The following is a 12962-nucleotide window of genomic DNA, read 5'->3' on the forward strand; positions in this document are numbered from 1 at the left end:
CATGTCACAGTGGGTGAAAAACAGAAGCTAAATAGTTCCCTATGTACTAGTACAGGCTGGGGGCTGATCTGCTGGAGAGCAGCTCTGCAGAGAAGGACCCGGGAGTGCTGGTGGATGACAAGTTGACCATGAGCCAGCAATGTGCCCTTGTGGCCAGGAAGGCCAATGGTCTCCTGGGCTGCATTGGGAAGAGTGTTGCCAGCAGGTGGAGGGAGGTGATCCTGCCCCTCTACTCAGCCCTGCGGAGGCCTCATCTCAAGTCCTGTGTCCAGTTCTGGGCTCCTCAGGACAAGAGAGACATGGAGCTACTGCAGAGAGTCCAGTGTAGGGCTACGAGGATGATCCGAGGGCTGGAGCATCTGCTCTGTGAGGAACAGCTGTGAGAGCTGGGCCTGTTTAGCATGGGGAAGAGAAGACTGAGGGGGGATCTCATCAATGTGTACAAGTACCTGAAGGGAGGGTGTCAAGGGGGTGGGGACAAACTCTTTTCAGTTGTCCCGTGTGACAGGACAAGAGGCAATGGGCAGAAATTGAAGCACAGGAAGTTCCGCCCGACCGTGAGGGGGAATTTCTTCACTGTGAGAGTGACGGAGCACTGGCACAGGTTGCCCAGAGAGGTTGTGGAGTCTCCTTCTCTGGAGATCTTCAAGGCCCGCCTGGATGCAACCCTGTCTAACATGCTCTAGGTGACCCTGCCTGAGCAGGGGGGTTGGACTAGATGATCTYCAGAGGTCCCTTCCAACCTTACTGATTCTGGGATTCTGTGACAGTAGTTTTTTGGGCTAGGGCTATTCTGGAGACGATTCAAATTTCTGGAGCTAGTTATCAGGCATACAGAACTAGTTCTATGTTTTCTTGTTCTGTTTTAATCCAGTAAGCAACAGGTTTCCTTCCCTTTCCACCTATTCAGCAATGCTGAAATATCCTTAGAAATTCAAAAGATGCTATGTTCAAGAGAGARCAGTTATAAGAAACAAAAATGCTAAAAAGTTCAAACTAAACACCTCAGTGAGACAACTAAGAGAAAATTTTGTTTTCTATCCCTAAGATGGCTTGAATAATAAATCCAGCAGCAGTAACTAAACCACCTCTCATGTCCACAATGTCCTTCAGTATAGCAAGAATGAGCAGGAGACAAGGTTGGACAATGAGGAGAGGAGGCTGTACCTCTATTCTCTCAATTAAACTAAAGTTACTAAAGAAACTCCAAAACAATAACCCTACAAAAACTACTTCCTTTATTATGGCTCAAGCTATTTCCCATTTTTGTTTTTATCCTTTATTTTTCTCAGGAGCTTCTCCAGTGTCAGTTTTGTTTATCTTTCCAAGCATTCTTAACTTCTAACMAGTTTTCCAGTAGGCAATTTTTCATAATTAATTCCTAATTATATTTCAAGGTCCACACATTTTTTAGACAGTTTCTTTTCTTCTTAATGCCTTTTCCAATCCTGTCTACAATCATCACTTCTTGAAACTAATCTTTCTTCTTCATAGCCTACTCRGTATATAATTTCTAAGTCTTTTTCCAACTTGTTGTGAGTTCTGCTGGATTTTTACTATAACATAAGATACCTTAAATGAAATAATCATTACTAGCTATAGATTGGAGGAAAAATAAAGGAAAAAAAAAAGGTCAAATCCTTAATTTTCATTTTATTGGACCAAGTAGTAGGCCTTCTCTTTCAAACTTGAACAGTCGAGCACTCAGTGAAATAGGTACAATTCTCTTTCACATTTCCATCCATTCTAAGTGCAGCGATTTTGTCAAATACCTAACTACTACATTTAAGTCTTCCAGAGGTCTACTGACAAACTCTACCTTTTGTAAACAAGCAATTCCTTTGTTTAGTATCTTGGAATCTGCAGTGTTGCTTTATCACGTAAATCAAACATCACTATATTAAAAATTATATCAATGACAAGATTTGTCAACAGGTAGAATCCCCAGCGCTCACCAAATTCAAAATAATGTGCTTAGCACAGSCAAAAACCTGCTATATTAAAAAGATAATACAAAATTAACTTGCTATCATTATTTATCTATGGAAGATTTTGTTTGACAGTTTAAGGTGCATTCCATCTAATTTATTTCATGTATTCTGAAAATGAAAATACACTGCTGTTACTGTATACATGAATACAACATAGTTTAAGTTCTGCAAAAAGTATTGCTCTGAGATTTATGTCTTAAATAACAACAACCACTTTTTATCAGCTTTGCAATGAAAAAAAGCTGCCAGCAAAAAACTGAAACACGGTAATGCATTTCCTTATTGAAGTAYACCTTGAGGTACTGAAGTAAAATGAGTGAGTTGCATTGACTTTGCACATGCAGCAGTTTGTAATTACAGACACTGCAGTGCATTCCAAATAACTTTCTGATGTCCAGGGAAAGGGAAGAGAATATAGCTATACAACTGGATAGTGAAGCGCTGTAACTTCTAAATCATAGTGTTTCCATCACAAGAAAAGGAAAAGAGCTAGAGGTTTCATATCCCATTACCAGTTTCCTGCTTTCAATTATCAGATTTGCAAGAAGAATCAATGATACTACGAGCATACTAATAAAAAGCCTTTACTTTCTCCATCTTGTAGTCCCAAYCAATATGAAAATGCAAACAGCTCATATTCAGGGAATTGAAGCACTCCAAAATTGAAGCACTACAAAAACAGACATAAGCCCACTGAATAATGATGCAAATAAGCATGATAACTTAATAAAGTTGATTTTAAAAAAGGGGATTCTGAAGTAACTGTTAAAAGACCAGTGAGATTAGCAAKTCAAAACTAATATGAAAGAAAGAAGTGTCCAAGAATGCGTAGAAAAAAATACATGATTTACCCAGTATATAAAGAGGAAGTACTAATACAAGAAAACTAATCAACCACAAAAGGATGAAACAAGACAAAAGGATGAAACAAGAATCTCATGGGTTAAGGYCCTAGAGGAAAGAGGGGTCCAGGAGAGCTGGCTAGTATTCAAACATCACTTCCTCYAAGCTCAAGAGCGGTGCATCCCTATGAGAAAGAAGTGCAGCAAAAGGGGCAGGACACCTGCATGAGTGAGCAAGGAGCTCCTGGCCAAATTCAAACAGAAGAAGAAAGTACACAGAATGCAGAAGAGGGGACAGGCTACTTGGGAGAATTATAGGAATGCAGTCAGAGTATGTGGAGATGCARYGAGGAAGGCTAAGGTCCGGCTGGAACTCAGTCTGCCAGGGGATGTCAAGGACAATAGGAAGGGCTTCTTCAAATACATCAGCAGCAAGAGGAGGACTAGGGAAAACGTGGGCCCTCTACTGAATGGGGGTGGGGCCCTGGTGACAAGGGATACAGAGAAGGCAGAATTACTGAATGCCTTCTTTGCTTCAGTCTGCACTGCTAAGGGCAGACCCCATGAATCTTGTAGCCTGGACATGAGGGAGAAAGTCTGGAGAAGGGAAGACTTTCCTTTGCTTGAGGAGGATAGGATTAGAGACCTTCTGGGCAGGCTAGACATCCACAAATCTATGGGCCCGGATGAGATGCACCCATGGGTACTGAGGGAGCTGGCAGATGTTGTTGCCAGGTCACTCTCCATCATCTTTGAAAGGTCCTGCAGAACTGCAGAACACCACAGAGAGGTGCCTAAGGACTGGAAGAAAGCCAATGTCACTGCAGTCTTCAAAAAAGGGCAAGAAGGAGGACCCAGGCAACTACAGGCCAGTCAGCCTCACCTCCATCCCTGGAAAGGTGATGGAACATCCCATTCTGGATGTCATCTCCAGACATATGGAGAAAAAGAAGGTGATGAGGAGTAGCCAGCATGGATTCACCAAGGCGAAATCCTGCTTAACCAATCTGATAGCCTTCTGTGATGGAATGATCGGCTGGGTAGATGACAGGAGAGCAGTGGACGTCGTGTACCTTGACTTCAGCAAGGCTTTTGACACTGTCTCCCATAACATCCTCCTAGGCAAGCTCAGGAAGTGTGGGTTAGACAAGTGGACAGTGAGGTGGATTGAGAACTGGCTGAAAGGCAGAGCCCAGAGGGTCGTCATCGGTGGTGCGGAGTCCAGTTGGAGGCCTGTGGCTAGTGGCATCCCCCAGGGCTCACTACTAAGTTCCATCCTGTTCAACTGTTCATCCTGTCATCAATGACCTGGATGAGTGGACAGAGTGYTTCATCAGCATGTTTGCTGATGATACCAAGTTGGGAGGAGTGGTTGACACACCTGAGGGCTGTGCTGCCATTCAGASAGACCTGGACAGGCTGGAGAGCTGRGAGGAGAGGAACCTCCTGAGGTTCAACAAGGGCAAGTRCAGGGTCCTGCACCTAGGGAAAAATAACCCTAGGCACCAGGACAAACTAGGGGCTGACCTGCTGGAGAGCAGCTCTGAGGAGAAGGACCTGGGAGTGCTGGTGGATGACAAGTTGACCATGAGCCAGCAATGTGCCCTTGTGGCCAGGAAGGCCAATGGTCTCCTGGGCTGCATTGGGAAGAGTGTTGYCAGCAGGTGGAGGGAGGTGATCCTGCCCCTCTACTCAGCCCTGCGGAGGCCTCATCTCRAGTCCTGTGTCCAGTTCTGGGCTCCTCAGGACAAGAGAGACATGGAGCTACTGCAGAGAGTCCAGCGTAGGGCTACAAAGATGATCCGAGGGCTGGAGCATCTGCTCTGTGAGGAACAGCTGTGAGAGCTGGGCCTSTTTAGCATGGGGAAGAGAAGCCTGAGGGGGGATCTTATCAATGTGTACAAGTACCTGAAGGGAGGGTGTCAAGGGGGTGGGGACAAACTCTTTTCAGTTGTCCCGTGTGACAGGACAAGAGGCAATGGGCAGAAATTGAAGCACAGGAAGTTCCGCCCGACCGTGAGGGGGAATTTCTTCACTGTGAGAGTGACGGAGCACTGGCACAGGTTGCCCAGAGAGGTTGTGGAGTCTCCTTCTCTGGAGATCTTCAAGGCCCGCCTGGATGCAACCCTGTCTAACATGCTCTAGGTGACCCTGCCTGAGCAGGGGGGTTGGACTAGATGATCTCCAGAGGTCCCTTCCAACCTTACTGATTCTATGATCCTAAGACCATAGGCAGATGATATCATTCAGAAAGGGAATCATCATCAATTCTTCTGAGACGCCTAAGGCAATATACCAGAAATTGAGAGAAAGGTTTTCTTGGTTAGGAAAAAATAAACTAAMATGCTTAAACAACCTCTTATGTTTAAGTAAAATAAATAAGTTCAGAGGAAGCATGATACATCCTATGATACAATCAGACCAATGGTGAGTTCATCATTAACGGTTTGCTACTCTACATTATGAATGCAAGTTTGAAGTGCCACAGAAAATCGAAGGAAACCAAAATTTACTGCTTCCCAATCTTTCTACTCTCATCTAGCCTATTACTCTTGTCTGGGCTATTCCTATCAGATACAAAGTATGTCTGACCTCATCCAGAACTAGAAATAACCTTTAATGTACTCTAGTTACTGTTCCAGTTCCTCTTAACTTACTCACCTCTTAACTCATATTTTCATTAGGGTAGTTTTTCCTAGCCTAGATCATTTTAACTAAAAGGACCCAAGGCTCAAGCAGACCAGTAAGCTAATCTAAGKGAAGAGTAACCTGTTCCCCTGGCCCAGATGAAGGCAGAAAATAAGGTTCATCCAGGGTCAGCTTTGAGATTCTCCCTCTTCATTCCTTCCTGGATTCCCATTGGTTCAATGTATTTCTTTATTTTACTATAACTGCCAAAACTTAACTGCATATCTAACTTACCGTGCTTTCTCAGTAGCTACTGTTGTCCAAGATCTCGAGCTACCTCCCATTTACATCCCCTTTCGCCTTTAAACTGTAAATAATGTCAAYCATACATACATTCATTGAATTCTCTTCCTCATCCTCTCATACGTCTATGACCAATGATTATCTTTCCCAGTGATGGCTCTCTCTTCTCCATTTTCTGAAAGACACTCACAGTACTTCAAACCTGTCTGCCTTCTTCATTTCCACTTCCTGTGCAATCTCTTGAGTCCACATTGACTCATCAACATCACAATTTCTAGATAACTTCTTTTCTTTTCCTCTCAGACCACATAACATTAAAAACAGAAATCGGAAGTTCTAGATTAAAGGTATTTAACATCCTGGAAACTGAAAAATACATTTTCTGTTTAACACCCTGCATCTTCAGCTGTTGTCAATAGCTTCAATTCTCTCAAGGAATGATAAAGTAAATACCACAGAAGTAGCAACCTCTTGTTCTAGGTATTATACAAATAGAAGAGAAAAGAGACTTGAAAGAAAAAGTCTAAGGATACTATCCTATAAGCACTAATTTTAAAACAGGTAGTCAGTGCACATATTTGCAGGACTGGGCATGATATAAAAAAGCAGATGAAGAGTGCATGCTGTCAATGTACAATCAGACATGGTGACCATAAGCACATCCTAATTCATTTGTTCCAAGACCAGCAAAGGACAGTGGTTGAGAGGAGAAAAAGGCATGTAGATATATTTCTGTAAACTATGGAAAATGCAATCATTTTGTCATGACAAAAATGCTTTCCTAGTGTGATATTAAAAACAAGTCTTTCTTAAACTAAGATCAGCAATGAAGAGTTTCACTCTGAGTTATCAGTCTTTTTCTTCTCTCAGAACAGCACCTCCAGTGAACAGAGTCCCATTAAAAAGTGTAAAATGCACACACACGCATTTCAGTTACTACCACGTAAATCTTATCAGAAAAACAAGTTCAACAAAGCATGAGAACAAGTGACAATTCATCTGAAAGATTTTTCTCCTCAATATAACTGCTAAAACGGTGCTGGATTTCTCACTTAACTGTAACTTTCGTGCAACAGTTGCAAGTAAGTGGCCTGAAACTGCAAAAAAATTGCACAGCAGATCTGGAACTAGAATCTGGATAGCCTGTTGACCCAGCCACACCCCTGTCTACCTACTTTTCATGCATCGTATCTGTGAACTTTCAAAAGCAAATTTTGAAAAATCTGTGATTTTCAGCATCTTCTAGTAAAAATGTGACCAAATAAGGGCAAAGAAACAAGCAATTAAGGTAGCTGTTTGAACATTTTGAAATATTATTTCCCTGAATATTTAAAAACACAATTCCTTTGAAAGTCAGTCAGCAGTCATTAACGAAGCCTAGTGGTAAGTAGTAACTTACAAAAAAAAAAAAAGCATAAATTCCTTCTTCAATGCCACACCTTTGATTTTTTTTTTTTTTTGACAAAATTAAGGAAAGTACTTTGCTTATTTCATGAAATTAGTCTTCAGAAAATAATAGATTTTCAGAGGTAAGTTATGCCACTGAAACTTGTACATGCAACATTTAGGAAACTGGACATACAATAATGGACTAGTTAATACAGTGTTGCAGACCTGATGTCTAGACAAGATAAGGCAGCAGAAGCACACTTCAAGAATGTCTGCTACTCATGCTCATAAGGAAAAMCAAAGAGAGATCCTTTGTGTAACACTGACAGTGAATTGCTCCAATTGTGAATATAACACCAGGGACATATTTATCATCACCCTGGAAAAAAAACACACCAGCACATTATGTGCTAAAAGCATAAAAACTAAAAGTATAAAAACAAAAACAACCCCAAAACAATACAATCATATTGCATGTTATTAGATCAAAAAATATAAAAAGTGCACGAAACTGTTATAAAAGCAGCCTATCACCATTCATAGATCCTGCATTCTATCAGAGCAAAATTCTCTATTATTATATTTTCAAGTACCTAGACCAGTCTTCGAAACATCAACCTAAAGTGTTCTATCCTATCACCTTGGGACAACTTACAACAACAAATTTCAAGGTTATGACTGTGGAGATAAGGAGGGAAGGACATTTTTAAAGACATAAGGAAGTGCCTAGCTCCCACCGAAACACAACAGACAATTACCTCACTTCTGCATTTTCAAAAATCATTCTGCCTTTCTGACCATTCACAAACAGAACATCAAAAGCCACCACTAAGGACCCTACTACTGGCTACAGTAAAATACACAAGATAAATCTTTACGCTGCAAAATGCTCCTACGGCGAGGGATAAAGATCAAAAAGAAGATGCACCAGCAGGATGGAAGAGGTCAGTTTTCCCAGTGCCTGCTGTGGAGAGGTGTCAGGAATGATCTCGTTCTGCCAAGGACRTAGCAGCAGGGCCCAGGGCAGAAAGGGAAACCAGCCTCTTTCCCAAGGGTGCTGAGCCTGTGCTGGGGAGCAGGGCCTGATATGCAGGTGAGGCCAGCCGAAAGAAGGGATCATAGCAAGGAGCTGGGACCTTGCAGCTCAAGGTGGGCACAGCAGACTGCAGGGAGCAGCAGGGAGTAGGCCCCTGCAGTGGTAGATAGTCTCAGAGAGTGAGCAGTGAAACACTGGAATAGGTTGTCCAGAGAAATGGTGGAACCTCCCTCCCTGAAAATATTCAGGGCTCCCCTTTACAGGGCCCTGAATTACCTAATCTGAGGTTCTTCTTTCAAAAGAAGGTTGGACCAGGTGATCCTCACAACTCCCTTCCAAGCTCAGCTCTTCCACTATTTCATGACTGTGCTGGTCATTTCACAGAAGAGACCAAAGGCTTCCAGGATCTGTTGCCCCGCTTCAGTGTTCTCAAGCACCTGTGTATCTTAGCTATATCTTTTCTTCTCAAGGAATATTGGCAGACTTCAAATTCAAGTATATACTTTGGGGTTTTACTCATTTGGGAGTCATACAGATAGCTCCTACCTCTATGCAGACAATATCCAGATTTTTMCAAGTCTTCATGCGTGATCACAATTTCTACTCTCCTTTATTAAACTCTCTGTTTCAGCCTCAGTTACTACAATTACAGGTCTGCAGTAGGTAGTCACTAAACAACAAATAACAATTTGTACTTTTTAGTTGAAACACTTTTGCGCTATCCTAATCAGCATGCAAAGAATTTTATGTACATATATTTCTAAACTACATGATTTAGACGTGAATGCTTGACATGAAGTCCCTCATCAAACAAATCTAACATACAATATTTTGCTGATGAGTCATAGGGATCATTTAAGATCATGTTCCATTTCAAGATTCTAAATTTGGTGACTGTGTCATAACTTAACAGAAAGGATGGGTAGATTACAAAAGAACAAACACACCTGTATGAGTATTTCATCTAATTGCTTAAGGGTTTTTGTTTGTTTAAGAGAAACAATAGACTATACTACAAGGCCCCTCTCCACGTGCACCAGGCTGACTATTTTCCTGCAGTACAGCACTGAATATTGCTCATTGCCGCACAGTGTGTATTCTGTCAGTGCAGTTTTTGCCTCTGGGTCTACCTGAAATAGTAGGATACTATGAATTAGAAGTAAATATTTTGAAAATTTTTCTTTTCTTCCTGCTTGTAGCTTTGCAAGGAGATGAATGACAGGAGAGCAAAGCACAGAAGAGTCTAACAGGAGCTCAAAACAACAAGAACACTTGGCAATGACAATAAGATTATATATGACCTGAAAGAGAGACATTACTAAATCTAGAGCTTCAAGAGAAAGCACAAGAAAATCTGGAGAGAGGAAACCAGACGAGGTCTAACGGGTCAAGCCTTCTAATCAAATCTCACTTCCTTAAGACACTAGCTGGACCCTCACCAATTCTCAGACACAAACCCAGTGGCACAAGGAGTTTTTTCAATCCCGTCAGATTCCATTTCTTCTGTGGCTGTTCAGTGAGGGCTAATGGTCAGAAAGCCATTCTTTTAGGAATCATACTTTGCTGGGTGACAATTTTACCAATTTTTGCAGCATTATTCTTCGAAATGAGTATTTAAATTTTACACAAAAAGACATTCCAGAAATAATACATTAAAACTAGGTATTCAGAAGCTAGTTTAGACACCTGAATGAAATTTAACTTATTTAATCTATTATTATGAATTATCAAGTCAATCTCTCTTTTCCTAAAGTGTATTTAGGCTTATAGTTTACTTTTAAAATTAATACTATTACAAGTCATACTGTATCATTTATACAGTATTGCTTATATAAATGTAATATATTAAAAATTGCATGCTAAGGACTAGTATTACTGTGCAAAATCAGAAAGATACTTTAAATTAAATAGAAGTAACAACAAAGTATCGTTTATATTGAGAAGTTCATCCAAAAAACCTTTAGCAAGCAGTTCATCATGGGACTAAAAATTTAGTTTACATTTCACTGGTTGCTCATTTTCCTCCTTCCCTGTCAATACTGGAGCATTCAAAAACAAAAATTTACTTTTAGGTCCTGACAACTGTAAACCAGTGGGACAGTGCATATATTTCTACAGAGATTGTAAAATATTGTGAATTTTCATAAAGCTTACAAAACAATCATGTAAAACATTAAGACTATCATAATACAAAATTTTCTGGAATTAAACATATTGCTGAAGTAGCAATTAATTACTTCCAAACATCTACCTGAAGAATTTCTAGGTCATTTGACAATGTTCAATTTAATTGATTAAATCCATATCTCTCCATATTAAAAAAAGGATTTTGTTCAGTTGACTAAATGTATGGAAGATGCTTCTAGTATCATTCTAAAAATCTCATTTTAATTCTGTGAAAGCTGAGCGCTTCAATATTCAAATCAACAACAGGAAAAACTGGTTCTATGAAATCAAAAAATCTTTAAATTACCCCTCAGGCTATTCTGAGATATAAGCTCCTAAAAGTTTTCTGTTTTGCAGAGCATAAGCTAGATTTCTTCAGAGATAAGTGCCAACTGTGCAACAGATAAAAACAAATGTCCTTTTCCAGATGATCTAATGTTATTATGCCCAAATTTCCATCAGCCTTGACTATAAGCCTATCCCTAGGACCTGGAGGCAGACCTTCACCAGAAATAAATTTTGTGATTAGCAGCAGCATCAAAATGATCACAATTCTGTTTTCTCAAAATCTGCCCCTATTCTTCAATATTTTCAGTTTGTTGTTTTTAAACAGTCAAAAATTAGGTATTTGGCTGTAGCTAATTCCATGTACAAACTGGTGACCAGACACACACAGACTGTATCGTGACCCTGGTAGTTCCAGCATGCAAAGCAGGAAACACACCAATGTATGATTATGCAAAATCATCAAAAAAATTGAAAAAAAAACAACCAAGCAAGAACTTGACTTTAAAGTGTAAAGAAAAAGGAAGAGTGTAAAGAGTCAAGAAAAAGAACAGTAAATGGGCCTGCAGGCAATGGACCAAAGGCCACTAGAATTAAGAAGGAAAAATGAAGACCCAGTAAGTTTTATAGGATTTTCTAGGACAAGACCAGAGAGTTATTTTCTTGAAGATGCTATTATTAGATAACTACGAGGGGGATAAGCTATCTGCATTTTCTTTCAATCTATCACAGGCACATACTGCCAACATTTTAAAGCAGAGCAAGTTTGAATAAAGTCACCTCTCCCACCCAAATCATACACTTTAAATGCAAGTCTCCAGATTTTGGCAAAGTTATTCTAAAAAAAAAAGAATCTTTTTTTAAGTCAGAGCACTTTACTCCAAAAATTCCTTTTCAGAAGGTACAGAAACATAATACACAATAATTTCATTGTTTATACATGAAAATCAATAGGCAATTGTAAATATTTTCCTTAACCTGCAGTGACATGATATTAAAGACTAACTGATAGATGAATACATTTCTACTGAACTTCCTCAAAGGTTCAATGTTACGAGTAACAGAAATCTCACTTTATATTAAATAGATCTGCAAGTACACAACAAGGAAAAGATAGAATATTTTTGAGCACAATAATATATTAGACAATATTTCTTTGTCATCTGAGTAAAATTCTGCTGCAATCACAGCAAAATCCAGAAGTTCTTAATTTTCAGATAATGATGAAGGCATCAAGATTCAAAGTTGATTAAAGCAAAACAAACAAACAAACAGAAAAAGCTAGGCAATTTGCAGGGTCAATCCCATATTGTAAGTATTCAATTTAAGAGTATTACAATATAAAAATAATTTGCAATCATTTGATCTCATATAAAACCATATTTCTAAGTATATTTCAGACATTTGTCTTATGGTTGAATTTGAAACAATTACTCAAAGAAACAGACATTTTCTTGGATCAAAAAATAAACAGGTATTGCACATAAGTTACAGAAAACTACCACTAATTCTTGTGTATGGATAAATTTTATACTTCTTCAGTAATGTATAAATATTAAATAGGTCAAGATGTCATCATCATACTAACTCAAGAGATCAGATTACATTAATATGCTCCAAGGAGGAAAAAGACCAATATATTTCTAGCAGATCAAAAACAGAGCAGGGCAAACCATTACACATGCAGTGTATCAGTGTCAAAAAGCCTGGAGGACTCACCTGTTCGATCTCCTTGGTCTTAGTTGCAATTGCTTTTGAACGGCCAAGAAGCTGGCCATCCTCATATAACTCTGTACTATCCGTCATGTTTGTTTCCGTTTCCTCTGTTTGTTCAACATATAATGGAGCTGAAGATCCAGCCTTAAAAGAAAAAGATTTTTCACATTTTTGAGAACAAAATAAAGACCTCAAAATATGAGAGTAAAATAAAACATCAAATAAAAAATCAAAAAATTCAATTAGATATAATTTTGTTCATCAGGACTATTACTGTTACCAGGTAGCAGTTAGAGGTAGGGGAGTTAGAATCCATAGATAAGTGACATCATAAAAATAACTGTGATCCAGTCTCTTAACTGTGGAAGCAGAATGATGTCAGATAACTTTTACCTGCTCTTTCTGTGATAAAGAACTTGATTATGTGATACTTACAACATTAACCAGCAAGAAATCTAAAATAAAAGTGGGGTTAGCTTTCTAGGAAAGAATAAAAATAATACAAATCACAGGCAAACAAACAGGGACAGGTCACTTGGCAGGAATATAAGAATGTGGTCAGAGTATGCAGGGATGCAATGAGGAAGGCTAAGGCCCACTTGGAAT

The 12962-nt window shown here is 39.4% G+C and overlaps 1 protein-coding gene across 3 annotated transcripts in view; it reads right to left on the reverse strand.

Moving 5' to 3' along the window:
- Positions 1–12962, reverse strand: part of PPHLN1 (periphilin 1) — an 82679-nt gene that overhangs the window by 25150 nt on the left and 44567 nt on the right. For all 3 annotated transcript variants that reach the window (XM_085318531.1, XM_085318529.1, XM_085318530.1), the window contains exon 9: positions 12360–12500. In XM_085318531.1, the coding sequence (XP_085174657.1) occupies positions 12360–12500 (141 nt within the window). The remainder of the gene's footprint in view (positions 1–12359; positions 12501–12962) is intronic.

Source organism: Rhea americana, unplaced genomic scaffold, assembly GCF_003343005.1.
Source record: "Rhea americana isolate MKP2758 unplaced genomic scaffold, rheAme1 scaffold_54, whole genome shotgun sequence".
Taxonomy (NCBI): domain Eukaryota; kingdom Metazoa; phylum Chordata; class Aves; order Rheiformes; family Rheidae; genus Rhea; species Rhea americana.